Here is a 20,052-nt window from a genome sequence, read left to right as displayed (position 1 = left end):
ATCTTTACATGACAACTTCTCTACTTCTCTTGCCATTCTGGTTGTTTTCTTGTAGACACACGCTTGCTTGTCATAATCCTGAAGAATGTTGTGCTATTCATTGTGCTAACCTTTAAAATATTGTTTACAAATATTAGGTCAAGTAGTGTAATAGCCCTCCCACTTACTACCTGTGTGATCTTGGACAAGTCATTCAACTCCAGTATGCCTGTCTTTTCTTCTGTTAAAGAAGTTTGATTTAAGGTTCCTTTCAGTTCTAGGTCTATGATCTGTGATACAAACTACAATGCTAAGCAGAGATGAAGGTGCCACAGCGTCAAACAGTAATGAGAAGATAAAGATGTCCGAGAAAAGTATTTTAAATGCAACTGTCCTATACCTTGGATAAGTTTATAAGCACCATGGACAGAACCTCCCATTAGGTCAATTCCATTTTTCTTGTCAACCCCAGCCCATCTAGACCTACTGTGCATGAGATCCTACTCCCCAGATTCATCCCAGTGGAGGGGAGAAGGACTGTCAATCTGCATAAGAGCGTTCCAAGACTGGAGAATAGTGACGGTCCCGTGACGCTTCAATAGTTGCCCGGGAGGACTGGAAGCCTGCAGGGCCCAGCCGGGTGCCGCAGGTTCCGTTCGACCTCACTCTGGTGAAGGCTGCTCTCTGGGCTTGTGGGCTGTAGAGGCCATGGGTTCTGGCTGTATTTTCTCCGCGCGACTGGAGTTCCTACTAGGGGCGTTGCTCCTGCTTCTGGCGGGAAGAGAACTGGTGGCGAAACATAACGCCACCAAGCTCAAGAGTCCAGTTTTACACTCGGAGGGCCATAAGAAGCTGCAGTTGGGCTTAGGCGAGAACTGGAATGGGGAAGGTAGAAGGCCAGGGACTACGGGCTAAGGCTGGAGAGAAAGGAGGGAGGGAACTTGCTCAGAGGAAGGCTGGGACCCCTTAGTTAAACTTCATGTACTTTGTTCGAGGGGCGGGGATGGGGGAATGATGTTGGGAAGAAGGAGGGGTGGGGTGGGGTGGGGTGGTGGCAGCCCTGAGGAGAGGGCCTAGGGAAGTGTGAGCTACCTTCCCTCCCCAGGATTGCCCCGCGAAGCTAATTTTCAGGACGTGTTGCCTCTCATTCTTCACCCCTCAAGAAACAATAGCACCTCCCTAAACAAAGGTGAGCGTGTTGATGATGCATATGAATGTGCTAAGTGTGTCTATACCGGCTCCGACATTACGAAGTGAGGAGACCTGAAGGAGCCACTTTCTGACTGTGACGTTACAGGCGTGCCAGCCAGGCCCCGCCCACTCCAGAAAGAAAGGGCAAGATCCAGTTTTTTTCCTCTCTTGTCTTACAGTGAAAAGAAAAAAAAAAAAAACACCTCACCAATGGCGACACTATCTTTTCTAAGTAGAGTGTGTAATGGAAACACTCAAATTCTTATCTGAGAGTTTTTTCGTGTCTTCCCTAAGCACCCAACAATTCCTTTGTTTGTCTTTTTGTTTTGTTTTGTTGTTTTTGTTTTGAGGATGCTCACCAAAGAAAACTTTCAGTCAACTTCCTCGGTTCTATTGTCAACCTATTTTTCTTATTCTCAAGTTTTAAGGATTTCTCATCTTTTACCAGAAAGCACTTCCCTGTCACTACCACTTTCCACTTTTCCCTGAAATACAGTTCTCCCTTCCCTTCCCCCATCACATAGTTGTTGTTATTATTATTGTTGTTGTTTGCAACATAAAGTATGATTTTTACCATCACTGAACAACATAAGGATCTCTGGTTTGTTATATGTATATATGTGAATATTAACAGTATTTCTAAAGTCTTAGTGAAATTTTATGGATAAATAGCTTAAAACTGCATAAAAAACTTTTGGAATAGCAGATATATAGATATAGATAGATGCAGATAAATAAATATGACTTTATATTTGTATATATATCATATAGATCTGTATCTATGCCAAAAGTTTTAATACAATTTTAAACTATAAAGCGTAAAATTGCACTGATTTGAAATAGTATGTTTATATTGACACATATGTGTACCTGCTTAATTCTTCCAGTAAGCCACACAACTGTCTCAGGTCATTTCTTACCCGAGTGATAGATAACATTAGACAAGAGACTTAATTTGTGACCCTCAAATAAATCCAAAAGAGCTAATGCTATTGTACTTGCGTCATACATAAATTTGGTACATTCTTTTGGCTCATTAAACAGGAGACCTTGACAAGATGTTACGTATATTGATTAGTTGTTCACATGACTGCAAGTAAAAGCTTAGGTGCAGATTTTGATTTTTTTTAAAGCTTTCCTGTAGCTGTGTTTTCCCTATGCCCAGGACAAGTCATGGCATTACCTCTTAGGTCAGTTAGTGGTCTCATGCCTTTCAGATTCTGACTGACTCTCTCTTTCTCTCTCTCTTTCTATATGTGTGTGTGTGTATATACTGTATTTTAATATTAAATTGGTCAAGGATCAAAGATTCTAATGAACATCTCAGAGACATAAAAAAATGTTTTACACATTACTTTCCATTATTTATACAACTTGTTTTTGAAGATGATGTATAATGAGCTGCATATGAATTGATGACATTTCAAACCCAAGCCTGGAATATCTTTAATTTGAGAATCCTAGTATTTCTTTGACTAGAACTGCAGAAAAAATTTAAAAGCATTTTCTTTTATGATGTGAAAAATTTGGATATAAACATTTCCCCTCACAAAATATATGTAATACAAGCATTTTATTTATTTGTTGTAAAATAAGCCAAGCATTCTGTACAGATAAAAGGGTCACAAATTTACTTTACTGAGCTTTCTTGTTTTAAAATATTGACTTGGATGTATTTGAAAATATTGTAAGTAACAAATATCTGCAAATGCCCTTTAAAGTGAGTCATGGTCACCAATTTCTTATTGCTTTGCTACTTAAAGTTAAAGGGAAAAAAAAGATCTTGTATGATGTTGAAGCAATAAATTTGGAAAGTGGAAATGTTCCTATTAATTCAAATCTCATCCTTAAAAGTAGTCTGGGAGCTAGATTTTCCTTGAATTCATAATGGAAAATCTCATATACATACTCAAAAGATGGAGTGGCAGAGTTGATATAGTCACATGAGCAATATTTCTAGCATAATGAAGAATGGTGACCATTTAATATTTGCTGATTTAGGATTTTTTAAAAAGTATATAATGTTTACAAAATGTTACGTGTTGCAAAAACAAATAACAGAAGCTAGAAATATAAAGAAAGCGAAAAAAAAAAAACCTATTTTGATTAGTATTCAGAGTTCATCTGTTCTCTCTCTGGAAAAATGGATAGCATTTTTCATGATGGATGGGTCTTTTGAAATTGATTTCTATCACTGTCTTGATCAAAGTTGCTAAGTCTTACACAGTTGATCATCCTTACAATATTATTGTTACTGTATCCAACATTGTTCTGGTTCTGCTCATCTCACTTTGCATTAGTTCATGTAAGTCATCTTAGATTTTTCTGAAACCATCTTGCACAATTAAGAATAGTTGTTTTCTTTAAGTACATGGGCTTTATCTTCATAATTAGCAACAGGCCACTTTTTATTATTTATTTCTGTGGATTCTTTGCCTCAGTTGCTCGCTACCCTTAATCACTGAATGGGTGCAGCCTCAGTCAACATGGAACTTATTGAAAATCTTAGCTTAAAAAGGTGTAAGTCTCTCATTTCATCCAGGACCATCTCCAGTCATCTTGATCTATAGCTTGCCACTGTATCCAGATGGCTCTCAAGGGGAAAGTGAGGCAGGCGACCTTGCATAGACCTCCCTCACTTAAATCCAATTCACTTGTATGTCATGGCATCACCTTCCTGATGTCATGGATGGTCCTCTTCGAGAACAATCATCACCACCTCTGTGAGTATTCACAATTAAGAAATACATAACGCAATTAAGAAATACATTTACTACTAATAAGATAAGTCTTTTTATCTCTCCTTTACTAATAGGGGTCCACCTGGGAAGAATTTGATTATAAAATGTGCCTTTATGCTTTATGTTTAGGTATAAATAATACAGTAGCCAAGGAGGTAGAATATGGAATGTGCACAGTTACATGTGGTAAGTAGTACAGCAAATAAAAATGTACTGACACTTTTTTAGGGGATGGTGTGGGAGATGGATTGCTAACTGTAGCAATTTGGCATTGGTAGTCATATACTTTTTTTCATCTTTCATTAATTTCAATTTCCTATGGTTATAATTAACAAAAAGAATTGAGCCTATTGTCCTTAAAAGTTAGGAGCATATCTTTTTCATTTAAAAAAGCTTAATTTTAATGTAAATTTCTTTATTAAATGGTTTAAGACCTACCTTCACCTAAATAACTGTTTTCTTCATTTGTGAGCATCAGGGAAGTGTTAAGAAAATAATCTTCCAATGCAGAGCAAGGATATTTCCCCATGTCCAATGCTGGCAAATTGATCCCCTTTCCCTGATAAGCTTGATAGCAGTCTCTCCTTCATATTTCATTTTTGCAAGCTGTAGGTCATGTATCATACATTGGAGAAAAGAGTTATGTACTGTGGGAAAGATAATGTTTCAGACCTTTGACTAATTCTGAATATTTGCTCTCTCTATGAATAGCTGTTGGCTCTTTGTAGAGATAAACTCTGTCTTGGGTGGAGAAATAAGGCTTCAGATGGTATGGACCACATTGCCCTGATAGAACTATATATTCACAAATAAAATTAACCGTATTCTGAATAGAATCTGCCCTCCTGAGAGCAGGTTAATTGCTGTGGATTTGGCAACAGACAAAAGATATGGAAAAAAGCTGATAGGAGAGAGAAAAGGGGGAGGGCCAGTACTGAACAATGTCATGAGATGGAGAATTCCTCTTAAGCTGGTATCAAGGTAGAATTCTATGTCCTATATTTAGGCTTATCAGAATTCCTAAGCTTAGTAAAAGACAATTAAAACAATTGATTTCTTTCCTTTAGTGTATGTAGTTAGCTATTCAGATATCTAGATTCTTTAATCAAAAGTTTTTTGAGATCCAATCTTTTTACCCCCTTCTTGATAGGAATCACTAAGTAAGAGACACCTCCATATTAAACCTATGAGTTTCTAGTTGCAATTTACAAGTCTTCACAAGATATTCACAGCAGGTAGAGATAGATCTTTGATTTCTGACACTGTCATCAAATGGTTGCTGTTTGTCACTTGAGAACTCATTTGATAAATTGTAAGTTATCGTTGAGATATATAAAAGCTTCTCAAATTATATAATACCCATTTTGCGGCCAAACCTATAATTTCATTGGACTATTCATTCCTGGGCAGGAAACCCCCTAACAATACAGATCAGTAATTCTTTGTTAACTTTGAGTCTAAAACCATTGGCTGGGACACTGATAGATTAGGTGACTTGCAGACAGTTTCATAGCCTATATGTATCAAAGTCCAGGGCTTGAATTTAGGCTTTTCTGATGCAGAGGCTGGCTCTTTTTCCATTATGCTGCATTGGCTCTCATGCTGCATATTTAGAGGAATATATGCTTCCAATGAAAAATATTCTTTCCTGGACTAAATTCCTTCATTTTATCCTTTGTTCATAGAACCATAGAGCGATACCCATAAAAAGACTCTCAGAAATTACAGCCACTACTGTGGTTAGGAATTCCCTGTGTACAGTATATCTAATGAGATGCCTTCAGTCATTTATCCTCATCTTGTACTCTTGTGAAAGCCTGCTCTACTCCATTTCTTTTGGCAGCTCTAGTTGTTGAACAGGAGTTCCTAATATGGAGTCAAAATCTACTGCCCTGTAACTGCCACTCACCTGCTCTCAGCTTTTAAAGATTTGAAAACAATGGCAGCTAGTGGAAATAGCAATGGATTTTAAGTCAAAGGTCCCATGTTCAATTCCTGGCTTTTGCTGACTTTGTGACTTTATGAAATGTCACATCACCTTTCTTGACCTCATTTTTCTAATCTATTAAGTGAGAGTTATAGATGATCTCTAAGGTCCATATAGTTCTAAATCTATGGCATTGTGAGTGAGTCTCTTAGATATTTTATCTTTTCTCCAATCTCACCATCCTCATGAGGTTACTTTGTTGTTGTTATTGAATCATTTCACTTATGTCTGACTCTGTGATCCCCTTTGGGATTTTCTTGGCAAAGATACTGGTGTGGTTTGCCATTTCCTTTTCCAGTTCATTTTACAGATGAGGAAACTGGGGACAAAAAGACAAAATCAAATCAACTCCTGTCCTCGAGCTTATATTCCATTAGGGGATACAACATGTACATACATAAATACATACAAGATAGATATGAAATGAATATAATTTCTACTGGTATGAGGACTAACAACTGGGGATATCAGAAAATCTGCTTGGAGGAGGTAGTACCTGAACTATCATTTGAAAGAAAATAGGATTCTAGGAGGCAGAGATAAAAAGGGAATATATTTGAAACATGAAGTCAGCAGGTGCTACAAAAGCATATAGGCTAGATATGGAATATTGAGCAGGAAATAATAGCACAGTATGGTTGTAATATGCTGTAGACCGAATGAAGGATAATAATGTCAAGTCAAGAAATGGCAATTGGAGCCAAATTTTAAAGGGTTTAAGTGTCAGGCAAGGGAGTTTACATTTTATCTTAGAAGCAAAAAAAATCTTAAGTAAGAGAAAGAAATGGTCATACCTGTGTTTTAAGAATATCAATTTGGTAGTTATATTGAAGATAAGATTGTAGGAAGGAAGAAACAGGTGGAAGAAAGGTCAATTGCAAGACTATTACAATGGTCTGGGTGAGAGGGGAGGAATCCCAAACTAAGTTGGTGGCCCTGTGAATGGTGAAACCAGGATAGGTATAATTTATGTGCAGATAAAATCAAACAGCACAATATATGAGACTGTGTAGTGTAATGTTAGGAAGACTAGATTTTAATCCAGAGAACCTGGGTTTAAATCTTGTCTTTATTGTTTATCACCTATTAATGTCTCTAGCTTCAGTTTCCTTACATGTAAAATGAGGAAATTTGGATAGATGACTTCAAATTACAGTTAATTATAAACATATATAGAACTAACTTTGATGAAATGTAAAACTGAAGGAGTTGGAGTAGATGATTTTAAATATCACTCCATCCATCTTTCATTCCATGATTCCATGTTGTCTGTTCAACTATTCCAAGAGTTTTAGTCCTATCATCCTGAATACTTTGCTTGAATGAATTGTTGATGAATTAAAGATGTGATTTTATATTTCATTTATGTTTGGAAAATATGCTAAGATAAACATTAGGAGAAATTGCGAATTGGTGTCATGTCTAAAGAAGTATCTTCTGATGATGAAAAATATGCAATTTTTTGACCAGAAACATTAAGTGTGCCAGACTATTGGACTAAGAGCTAGATTTTGGGTTTTGGATGCTACTCTACCCCAGACTTTAAACAAGTAATTTTTCTTATTTTCAGAATTAAAGAGTTAAATTAGATGACTTCTGAGGTCTCCTTCAACTCTAACTAAATGATCCTATAATTTCCCATAGGTTATAAAATGAGTTTGAACTCAAGGATTCATCATAGGTCATAGGGTCATAGATTTAGAGTTGTCATGGACCTTAGAAGTCATCTAGTTTAATGCCTTCAATTTACAGATGAGGAAACATAATCAGGGAGTTTGAGTGACTTGCCCAAGATCACATAGGTAGTAAGCATTGGAATTTGGATCTCCCAATAGGAATGCTTGGCTTTTATTGTGCTTTATCCTTTCTCTGTGTATGTTATTTATAGAAAATGATATCCATTGAAGTGAACTAAAATATAGGATCAAAGGTTGATTCCTTGCTGCTTACACCAGAAGTAATGGTAGTCTTTATATAGAAAAGTTACAGGAATCAATCATCATGGAATTGATAATGAAACCTTGAACATTTCAATGCCTCTGAGCCACTGAATAAATGTAGGGTCTGTTGGGCCTTATTTCATTCTTATTTGTCAATATTTGCATCATGAAGGATTGGAACCAACCAGCCTCACTGGTTCCCTCTCAAGAAATTAGTTGTATTTGCCAAGCTGTTGCAGATACTATAACTGTACCTTCCAAACTGTAGACTGAGAATTTTATAGCAGACAAATTGTTGCTTCATGTGGTCACTCTCATTTGTCTTTAGCAGATGTAGAAGCCCTATATTCAGGTTGAATCAACCATCCATTGCGGTGGTTCCATCTTTGCTCCAGATAAGGGAATCCACAACAGAGCTGTTGCTCTATCTATGCCCATAACTCTGTTCTCTTCTATCAAAATCCAAGTTAAGGTACTGTGCAAATATAATGCCTTGCCCTCAGACATGTAGTGTAAGGTTGGGACTTTTGGTGTTATCACAACTTAATGGGAACAGATATCAAATATGCATATATTGGGGAACTAGTGATTCTATGAGTAAAAGCATTTGCTTCCCTTTTCATAGACAACAGACTTCCCAATTCAGTAGGAGAGTTGTAATAGAAGTACAGAAGTGATTTATAGCAACCCATGTCCAAAGGATAAATCTAGCATTCTGTGTAAGTATCTTCAGTGAGAGACCTTGCCATAAAAATAGAGAACTCTTTATGAGCTCAGTTATTATTATTAATAACTCATACATTAATATTTTCATTCTTTCTCCCCTTGTTTTAACCTCCGATGAAGTGATAGCATTTCTCTTTGAAAAGACTTTGTCCATTTGATCCTGTTCCCTCCTGTCTTCATCAAAAACTTGTCCCATTGATTTTGATTATTTCTTTCCTTCTCTCTCTCACATTCTTTCTGCCTCTCTCATTCAATGTCCTTTAATCTACTAATTCCTTCCCTCCACACACTATCCTCCCAACTGCACAGACATATTATCTGCTCTCTTCTTAAGAAAATCTTAAATTGATCCTGCTATTTCCTTAAGATGTTATTCTGTACCTCCCCTTCTTGTCAGTCATTCTATTTCTTGCTCATTATTCCCATTTCCTAATCTCCCATTCACTTTTCAATAGGAAGAGCTAATTTCCAATCCTACCACTTGATAGAAACTATTCTCTTCAAAATTACTGACAATCTCTTAACTACTATACCCAATAGCCTTTTCTCAGACCTTATACTACTTTACTCTTAATATTTTTAGCTTTTGATATCTTCAGCCATCTTATCTTTTTGAATATGTTCTTTTTTCTTAGATTCCATTATCTTGTTCCATGTTGGTTTTCCTTTTGATAGTATCATTTAGACTCCTTTAGTAGACAAGATCATTTCTTGTCTACTAAACATACACTAAAAATGTAGCCTAGATCTTTTTCTCTCTATATATATCCTCTATATTGGTGATCTTATCACCTTCCATGAGTTGAATTATGATCCTTATTCAGCTGATTCCCAAATCTTTATATTCAGTTATAATCATGTTCCTGAGCTCTAGGACTGAAATATCACTGTCTCTTTAACATCCATACTTGGATATTCCATTGACATGTAAACTTCAGCATTTCCCAAACAGAACCATCCATCCTCCTTACTTCCTTGTTTCTCCTGAGAATATCAACATCCTTCCAGTAGTCCAGATTCCCAATTTCTGAATCAGTATTGACTTTGTTATCCCTCATCCTTCCCCCATGTTTAATCAGTCACCAAGTATTATTGATCTAACTTCACATTATCTCATGCACAATCATCTATTCATTATTTTTTTGTAGCACTTTAAAGCCTGTGAAAACAATTTACATGTATTATTTGTTCCTAACCATAACAAAGTAGGGGCTATTATCATTCACATTTACTGATGACAAAATTGGGACTGAGATTGGGTTGGGTTAATTATTACCACCTTTGGCCTAGATGATTGCAATAGCTTCATGTTTGGTTTCTTTATTTCTGGCATCTTTCCTCTAAGGCATCCTTTGCTAAAATGATATTTCTAAAATTCAGATGAGATCATCTCATTCACTTATTTAAAAAGCTAATGTCTGTATTACTTCTAGGATAAATACAAAGTGCTCACCTTAGTTTTTAAAATTCCTTACCACTTGGCTCCTACCTACTTTTTTGTTTTTATTTTATATGATTATCTTTCACAAGTATCCATTCCAACAAAATTAGTAGCCCACTGGTTGTTCCCTGTTCATAGCAATCTCCTTCTTCTATATCATCGCATAGCCCATGTCTAAAATGCTCTCCTTTCTCCTTCTCATTGTCCATTGGAATTGTTGGTTTCCTTTTGGAAATCAGCTCAAATACTACTTCTTATACCAGGCTGTTTCTGATAATGTCAATTGTTGTTAATAATAAACACTAACATTTATTTAATGCCTGGACATTTTCAAAGTAGCTGTACAAAATTATCTCATTTTATCCTTAGAGTAATCCTGAGAGGTAGGTGCTATTATTATTCCCATTTTTATAGCTGAAGAAACTGAGACAGATAGAGGTTAAGTGATTTCCCTATAGTTTCTCCTTTTGAAATTATATTGTATATTCTTTGTATTTACTTATTTGTGTATTGTACATGGTATATCATATCCCATTCCCCAAAATGTAAGATTTTTGAGGGAAAGTATTTAATTTTCTTTTCAGCAACTGACCTGTATTTTGAAGGAGACATTTAATAAATTCTTATTGTATTGAATGAACTATAATTACTACATTTTAATCATGAATATTTTCCAGCCAAGTTTCAGTGATAGGACTAGGCCATTTTTACTTTCAGTTAAAACATTAAAATATCTAATACATTTTATTTATTACCCACAATTTTGACATAGGTAATAGGTATGTGAGACTAAAATATTATTTCTGTTCCTCTTCATTATTCTTATGTCCTATGAATTTCTGAACATCTCTAGTGCTGTTTTTCTTAATGTCATACCTGATTCTTTATTGTTTAGTAGCTATATCTACGTACTCATTCTCCCTCACTCTTTTCAGCTTAAAGGCCTCTTAATCAGATAAGCCAGTCTAAAGAGAAAATCCATTCTAACTTGCTCTTATTCGATATAATTTATTCCTTAACAAGTACCAAATTGTGTTGTTGTTCATTTATTTTCAGGCATGTCTGACTCATTTATTTGAAGTTTTCTTGGCAAAGATTCCAGTGACTTGCTATTTTCTTCTCCAGTTCATTTTGCAGATGAAGAAACTGAGGCAAACAGGATTAAGTTAAATTAGTTCTCATTTGATCTTCCATCATATACAAATGATCATAAACCTAATCTCAACAAACTTTATATACAATATGGGGAAAATAATATTTATAATAAATTTATATATAATCTAACATATATAATATATAATGAATTCTATATTAGATATAATAAGTTTATATGTATCTAGATAGATTAATAAATAGGATTACATAGTTAATAAGTGTCTAAGACCAGATTTGAACTCAGGAAGATGAGTCTTCCTTACTCCAGACCTGATACTCTTATCTGATGTACCACTTAGCTGTTCTCCATATCTTATGCCACAAATCCCATCCCTTGCCATAATTGTCTAGGGTAGCCAGTTATTTTCCTTTCTCTTTTAAATTTCTGGCCTTTAATAAGCAACTTCTTCAATTTCTTACCTATGTCTTAAAAATATCCCTAGCTAATCTATTCCTGGTTTCTCTGTTCCCATGTTATTTGCCATCTTATTTGTTATTATGTTAATTAGCAAAAGATAGAAGTATTCCACACTTTTTTGATAAGTCTAAGAATGTACTTTGAAAATGCATTCCCACCCATTCACCAATACTCTCTGGTCTTTAACTATTATCAACTCTCAACTGCTTCAAGTATTTTCTACTTTCGAAACTGCAGAGAGTTCACATGGCAGCACAAAGCATGAACCCATGTTTTCTCATAGTAATTATCATTTCCTTTTTTAAGGGTTTAGGAAAAATCTACTTATTTTGGGGCCCTGGGATTCTGATAGTGTCTGATATCAAGATCAGCAAGTATAGTGACTACTGCATGAAAATAACAGTGGAATTACATATCAATTCCACTTAATTGGCCTTGCAGCAATATTAAGTGATATTTTTTCTTTTAATTAAGAATACTCATTTCCTTGGAATAAGTAGACTTTTTCTGTCAGCCAATAGCCAATAAACATTTATTAAACACCTACTATATGTCCAACATATAGTTGGACACTGTGCTAAACAATGAGATAAAAATATAAATTTTTAAAAATGATTGTCTCTGTCCTCAAGGAGCTTTCTTTCTAATGGGGAAGACAGGAAGCTGATGAGTAAAGGTAGTTAGGAGTGAGGAGAAGGTACCCTGTGTAGGGATATGATAGAGAAATCCAAAGAGGTCCAAAGACAAACCAACTGATGGAAAATGGGGAGAAGCCAGTGCTTAAATGGAGCTTTTGGAGCTTATGGTTCTGTTCTCTAGTAAAAAGCATCCAAGCAGAATACTGATGAGATGTGACTCCAAAGCTAATTCAATCTTACAGGGTAATGAAATTTTCCAATAGAGTTTCCTGGGGCATACATGGTTAGAGGATACACATAATCAGCACAACTCATACTCCTAGGTCTATGGACTCTTGCTTCTCCATTGAACTACTGATGTCATTTGCTGGTGTGGTGATGTCAATGAGTTGTTGCCAACTGGTGAGGTTCTCTGCTGATCTAATTTCTCTGATGTATAGTACTGCCATCTGCTGTTGTCTATACTAAATTGTTCTCTCCTGAGTCTTTTCTGGTGTCACCTGGGAGAATCTACTTAATTTCTGGGCTATCTTTTCAATTTTTTTTTCTCTGTGTCATTTGCCATTTCTTAATTTCAGTCTACTCCTTGAACAGGATGAGAAATTTTATTCCAAAAGCAGTGCAGCTGGTACTATTTGAACTCATAGAAAATCAATTCTCATTTAATCTTCCATCAACTACAAATGATCATTCACCTAATCTCAGCAAACTTTATATACAATGTGGGAAAAATAACATTTGTAATATTTATAATAAGTTTATATATTTATATATAATATAATATATAATATATAGTGAATTATACATTATATAGATTAATAATATATACATTTATATGTAAATCAATTTACAATAATTCTATCCTAAATTGGTACTGTCCAGGAAATAATTTCATTAATTCAAATACAATCAGGCTGCTGTGATATCTTTCTACTTATCCTCATCAAGAGTATTGATCTTTTTTCATCCCTCCATGGGTACAAATGGAGTCCTTTAAATGTTACCTTCAATATTTCTCTTCTTGTCTTTCACAATATTAGCTTTGAAAAATTAAGACTCTTCTTGATACTAAAAAGTCAAATGGGGAAATGAAAGGTTTTTATTACAATTTTTTTTCAACCTGTGACTACATTGTAGACGACCAGCATATTGCATTCTGAGTAATGAGAAACCAAGCTAATGAGCCTGTGTACTTACTACCTTTTTAAAGTATTGAGTTGATTTAAGAACACTAAATAGTTTGGAAAATGTTAAAGAATGCAAATATTTGACAGACAAAACATGACTTTTAAGTAATGCATTATATCTCCAGAGATATTATGCTTTCCTCTATGCAAATTAAATTACTTGTGACATGTGAAAGGAAGTATTTATAGAATAATTCAACATAGAGAGCCTGAAGCAAGAGTTATAAACTTTAAGAATAAATATAAACATCAGAAGGTCATAGAATTACACTTGGGAAAGAGTTGATAGAAAAAAGAAGGAAACTCTCTAGTGATTTTTAAAAATTCATGGTGATTTACGTGTTTGTTTTCCTCCTACTAAAGGCATTGGAATCAGAGAAGTTATATTAACAAATGGATGTCCTGGAGGGGAATCAAAGTGTGTTTTTAAAGTGGAAGAATGCAGAGGACCAATAGACTGTGGATGTAAGTAGGATTCAGTATTCGAGCAAGGCTCAGTAGAAGTATTTATTCTGGAAAAACAGAATGGGAATATTCTACAAGTGGTGTGACTTTAAGTAAGTCAATAACCTGTTTACTTCAGTTTTCTTAACTGTATAATGGACTGGAGAAGAAAATATCAAACCATTACAGTATCTTTGTCTGAAAATGGCTGAACAATAATACATACATACCCATACATACACATATACATATGCATAGAATAAAATACATATATATCTATACATATAAAATATATACATATCTATATATTCCATTTCTGTTCACTTAATATACAATGTTCCTGTTTGTTAAGTTCATAATATAAAAGAAAATTTGAAAAAAAAATGAGTACTATAATAGGAGAATCACAGTAATATTTAAATGTCATTCTACCCAAGATTATTCTGTAAATTATGTTAGTTTTCTTATCTTGTTTCAGGAACTTACATGTGCTTGTAATATTGAAAATATTCTAAATAATATGACAATGCATTATCAAATGCATTATCGTAGCCCTATTCTCAGGCATAACAATTCTATTATCAGAATGCAATAACTTCATTTTAAAAAGTATTATATTTCAGAAAGAAGCCTTCTTGTTAAGTGGCTTTATAGGTCAGATTTCCTTAATATGATGAGGTCTACATACTCCAGTAAGGAAGAGATTAGGTCTTTGATGACTCCAACCTTAGACTTAAATCTGCTCTGTACCATATTGTTCTATATCACCATTTCTGTGTATAATAATGAGCCTCAGCCTGGGATCTAATGATGTACATTAAAGTCTTATCTTGTAGCACTAAGCTAGTTGCTGTCATTATATCTTACTTTCCAAAATTTGCTGGAATTCTCAGAGTACAATCAGCAATTAGGCCCTTTCTTCACTAGGCTTAGAGTTTTTCCTGCAGGTATATGACAATTGAATCTCTAGACACTGATCCCTAGTGATCTCAGAACTTTAGAGAAATGAATTCTTTTCCTCACAGCAGGATTGGGTACCCTTGTTTTACCCTATCCATCCATCCATCTATCCATCCATTCATCCATCCATCCATCATCTTTTTTCTCATTCCTTCTTCCTCTTCCCATCCTTCTCCCACTCCCTCTCTCTGCCTTTCTTCCCTTCCTTCTTCTCTTCCTCCCTCTCCCGCTCTCTCTGTCTCTGTCTCTCTTTCTCTGTGTCTCTCTGTGTTTCTCTCCTCTATTAAACTATAATCTTAGTTACATATACATATACACATGTATGTATGTTTATCAAAAGTGCTTTGAAATATTTTATATAGCAATTTATGATGTTCACAGAAACTTTATGTACCAACTAAATTTTTCTTCCCTTAGGGGGCAAACCAATTTCAGAAAGCCTTTCTACAGTGGAGCTTGCTTGTATTTATGTACCACCAGAGAACCGTTTCAGGTATACATGGAAAATGCTCATTCCAGACCAGGTGAGTAATCAATTCATATAATTTGGTGTTTTATAATATAACATTTTATTTGGTTCCCAAGTCTAATGATTATTGATCAACTTTCTCTACAAAAGCTATTTTTTAAAAAGGAATAACAAATATAATTTTATTATCATAATCAGAATTTTTCTTTATTGTCACTTAAAAATAATAGATGAATAGGCTAAAGTTTGTGCTAGTTCATTCCCTTAGTAATTATGAAAATATAATAGCTTCATTTCAAAACGTATTAATTTCAGAAAGAAACCTTATTAAATCTTATTTGAGTAGAATAACCAAAGAAAATGGCCATTCTCTAGTTGACTAAAATTGTTCTCTCTTCTAAGCATACAAAAAATGTTCTATTTTGCTGCCTTTTATTATTATTTTTTAAAATAGCAAGCCCTCATTCTTCCCAATGACTCAGCTGTCCTTGAAGTAAACCGGGAAACTCATCCTGTAGCATTCCAATGTGATACATCAGAAAACAACGAAATAATTGCTTCTGTAAAGTATACTGTATATACCATGGATGGTAAGTTTTAAGCATTCTTTGATTTGCATCTTTTGTTTGGATTTTTCTTAATAATTTCTATATTTTAAAATGGATTCTGATGAATCTCACTTCATGAAATTGATATGTTTCTTATGTAAACCAGGCCCTCTCAGTTGTGGACTCTCTGAAAGCTATCCGATTTCCAAGGTGCACATCATGTCAGTATATATTCAAAATCACAGCTCACAAGTTCTCACCAATATTTCTTTTATCAGATGAGCCAGAAGATTCCCCAGAGCAAGATTCCCTACTTAATTCAGCTGCATAGTAAAAATAAAAGGCAAAATTCTTTTTTCCCTTTGCCAGTAAGCATAAGAGTGCATTACACCAAAGATTCATCTAAAACTACAGATAGAAGAGGCAACACAGATATAAAAATACATGTAACGTATGACACATGTGGGAGAGGGCATATACATGGCCAGGAGATACATATAACCAGCACAATTCATACTCCTGGATCTGTAGACCCTTTGAAATTCTTCCTTGCTGCAAATGTTGCTGCTTGCTTTTCCATTGAACTATTGATGTCATCTGCTTGTCTGGTGATGTCAGTGAGCTGCTGCAAATTGTTGAGGTTCTCTGCTATTCTAATTTCTCTGATGTATAGTACTGCCATTTGCCATTGTCTCTTCTAAATTTTTCTCTCCTGGGACATTTCTGTTGCTACCTGTTGGGATCTGCTTTATTTCAGGGCTATTTTCTCATTTTTTTTTCCCTCTGCCTCATTTGTCACATCTTGATTTCAGTCTATTTCTTGAGTAGGGTGAGGAATTTTCTTCCAAAATATGATTCATACAAATATATATAGCAAGACTGAAAGTTATAGTGAAGTTGATGAACTTGGTCCTGCTTTTTTCTCGTGACCACCTGTACAATTTATGCCAGTTTCAATCCCTCCCTTACACTTAACTTTGCAGGTATATGATAAATATGCAAGTATATTGTCAAGTCTTGCTTTTTTTCCCCCTTCAGATCATTTCTCCTATACTTCCCCTTCCATTCACACAGCAGCTTACCTGGTATAAGCCTTCATACCTCACACCTGGAATGTTTTAATAACCTTCTAGTTGGTGTCTCTACCTCAAATCCCTTACCATGCCAGTTCACCTACCTCTCAGCACTGAAACACCCCTTCTGTATTTCTCTTTCCATTCACACAGCAACTCACCTGGTATAAACTTTCATCACTACATACCTGGAATGCTCTAATAACCTTCTACTTGATCTCTCTGCCTAAAATATCTTGCCATTCCAGTCCACTCAGCTCTATTTTTCTAAAACCACAGGTCTGATCTTATTTATTCTCACTCAGTAAAGTCCAGTAGCTAACTAACTATTACTTCTGTGATCAAATATAAAATCTTGATATGCAAAACTCTTCTCAACCTGACTCTTGCTTACCTTTCCAGAATTCTTACACATTACTATTCTCCACACCTGTCTTTCTTACTATTCTTAGCATACAACATTCTATCTTAGTGCATTTTCATTGGCTGTCTGCCATGCTTGGGATTCTCTCCCTTCTCATTTCCCCCCCTTGTTTCCCAGGATTCTTTAAAGAATCATATCAAATCTTTTACAAGAGACTTTTCTGGATCCCCCTCCCCCCCCCACCCTTACCCCTTTTTCTTACCATCTCTAAGATTTCCCTTTCATCTCCTCTGTATATTTCTTGGATGTACAATGTTTGCATGTTTTCTTTTCCACTAGAATGTGAGCTCCCTGAAGGCTGTTTGTGGAGTTTTTTTTGGTCTGTCTTTGTATTCCTAGCACTTATGACAATGCCTGGTACATAGTAAGTACTTAATAAATGCTTGTTTACTGATTTTTTTCTTGCTAGCAATGAAGTTATAAATACTCATGCAGCATAATTTTACTGAAAACCAGAATGCTGTAAACGGAATCACAAATTCTCTTAGATTTCCATTTTAAAATTAGAAATATATTACTATGGGAGGGGTGCTGGAAATTAAGAAGACTTTCAACACAATAGATTAAACATGATACATAAAATAGGATATTCATGACATATCAGAAAACATCAAAAATTAAAATTACTCATTTAAAGAAATTATGACTGGTATTTAATGAAACATTAATATTTTAAATATTACCAAATACAAATTTTATACTAGAAATTAAAATATTTTTTTCAGAAATTGTGTCCCATTTGTGGTTATAAATTTATGTGGGGAAAAACTTGCATTTTGTTTGTTGCCTAGACTTTCAAATTTATTTATGGTTAGGGGCTGCCCCTCTATACGTAACATGGACATGGCATTATGTGTCTTCAAGGGAGGAAAAATAAATATCTTTAATCTCTTCTATCCTTACCCCTCTCTAATAAACACTTCAATTCCTGTCATTTGAGAATATACAAGACATTGGGCTGAGAAGCTTGGTCACTCTGCTTTCTTCAGAGAGAAGGGAGTACCAGGCTAGAATTACATCTGTTTTCTCCCTTAAATATTATTAGTTTAGGAGACTCAGTGTTCAGGTTCAAACTAACCTTCTGATTGCTGTTCATTAATGGAAAAAGGAAGACCCATGCTTTATTTGCAAGACTTGACTTCCTTCCCACCAAATACCAGTACCACAGAGACTATACATAGCCAGTAGCAAAGAAATTCTTATTTAATAGCAAATTAGAAATCAGAGAAAGTATACATAGGAGAATATATTCCAAACAACACAGAATGAAAGAGCTTTCACATTAAGAGTGAAATAAGTCAGCTCAACCAAAAGATAGTTCCAGATCTTAACCAACAGGAAATTTTCCTAAGTCTTCCCTATAGCAAGATGGAGATAGTGACATGATAAAGACTGCTAGCTCCTCTAATGTTGGTTTCTTCCCAGGATCTTCTATGGTCTTATTCTTGCTTCAGAAACTTGAAGTGGGATTAGTATCAGCCTTCTCACAAAGCTGGAGCCAGAAGTGCCTGGAGTGATGGCAGAGATTGGAGAATTTTCCTCCCTCTCCCTTTCCTCAACTTCATTTTTCCCCTCATGCAGGTGCAAGGCATGGAATTCTACCAATGAGAAGAGAACCCTATATTAATAGATTTTAAGACTAATATTCTATAACTCCCTGTATCTCAGAGTACAGGTTTGATTTTAAGATATAGAAAGTAAATTTTTAGAATGCACACCTAATAACTTAAACATTTATTTATTTGTTAATATAGCTGCTTAACTCCTGGTGGCTTGGTTTAGCATTTTAAGTAAAAAATATGTTAAGGGCAAACTTAGACACCATGGGATCATAGATATAGAATTAAGAATTCAGAGTAGTCCAGGACCTTTTTATAGATAAAGAAACCAAAAATGCGTTAATTTAGTGACTTGCTCAAGGTGACACAAGTAGTCAGTGCCAGAGAAGGACTTAAACACTGATCTCCTATTTCCAAATCCAGTATTTTCCCCACTATAATTCTGCATGCTCTTTTTAAAATTTTAAAATATTATGGGTCAAAAACACTCTTCTGAAAACATTTTTGATGATCCAGTATCTATTTAAATGTAGATTTCAGCATATTTAATATAATTTAACAAATAATATCCAACAAGGACTCAGTTCACTCTTGCTATGTGCAAAACACTGTCTAGGCACTGGGAACACAAAGGCCAAACAAACAAAAAAAATTATTTTCTATTCTTAAAGATCTTTGATTCTATTGAAGGAGGAGATAGAATATAAAATAGATAAATAATTTGAGGAAGGAAAAAGCAATTAATTAAAGGATTCAAGAAAGGTTTCCCTAATAATTAACACATAAGCTAATCCTTAAAGGGTACCAAGGGATTTTAAAATGTATTCTAAAAGGTAGAGACAAGGAAGCAATGTATTCCATGTGTGGAATATTTCTGTGCAAATACTTTAAGGTGGAAGATGGAGTGCTGAGTTCACAGAATTGCAAGTACATGATTTTAGTAGGAACACAGTGTTTAAGGTGGTATAATATATTAAACTTGTAGACTGGAACCAGACTGAAAGGCTTTAAAGGACAATAGGAGAAGTCTTTTGTACAAGGACATTGAAAGTCCTTGAATAGACAAATGACATCATTAGTTATATGTTTTAGAAGGGTCACTTTGGCATGTCTTTGGAGGATGGATTGCAGAGGGGGAGACTGGAGAGTAGTCATATACTTAGAATGTTGTG

At 34.9% G+C, this 20,052-nt stretch overlaps 1 protein-coding gene across 2 annotated transcripts in view; it reads left to right on the top strand.

The window, feature by feature from the left end:
* The first annotated feature begins 574 nt into the window (after positions 1 to 574).
* SPACA1 (sperm acrosome associated 1) overlaps positions 575 to 20,052 on the top strand; it is a 32,700-nt gene continuing 13,222 nt past the window's right edge. The window contains exons 1-6 of one of the 2 annotated variants that reach the window (XM_003769271.2): positions 576 to 868; positions 1,085 to 1,168; positions 4,041 to 4,097; positions 13,767 to 13,868; positions 15,225 to 15,331; positions 15,731 to 15,866. In XM_003769271.2, coding sequence (XP_003769319.1) covers positions 688 to 868; positions 1,085 to 1,168; positions 4,041 to 4,097; positions 13,767 to 13,868; positions 15,225 to 15,331; positions 15,731 to 15,866 — 667 coding nt within the window. In that variant the 5' untranslated portion in view covers positions 576 to 687. Of the gene's footprint in view, positions 869 to 1,084; positions 1,169 to 4,040; positions 4,098 to 13,766; positions 13,869 to 15,224; positions 15,332 to 15,730; positions 15,867 to 20,052 lie in introns of both variants that reach the window. The other variant, XM_031964543.1, reaches the window with a different exon arrangement.

Source organism: Sarcophilus harrisii, chromosome 4 (genome assembly GCF_902635505.1).
Source record: "Sarcophilus harrisii chromosome 4, mSarHar1.11, whole genome shotgun sequence".
NCBI classification, from domain to species: Eukaryota; Metazoa; Chordata; class Mammalia; order Dasyuromorphia; family Dasyuridae; genus Sarcophilus; species Sarcophilus harrisii.
This window is presented reverse-complemented; position numbering and strand designations above follow the sequence as displayed.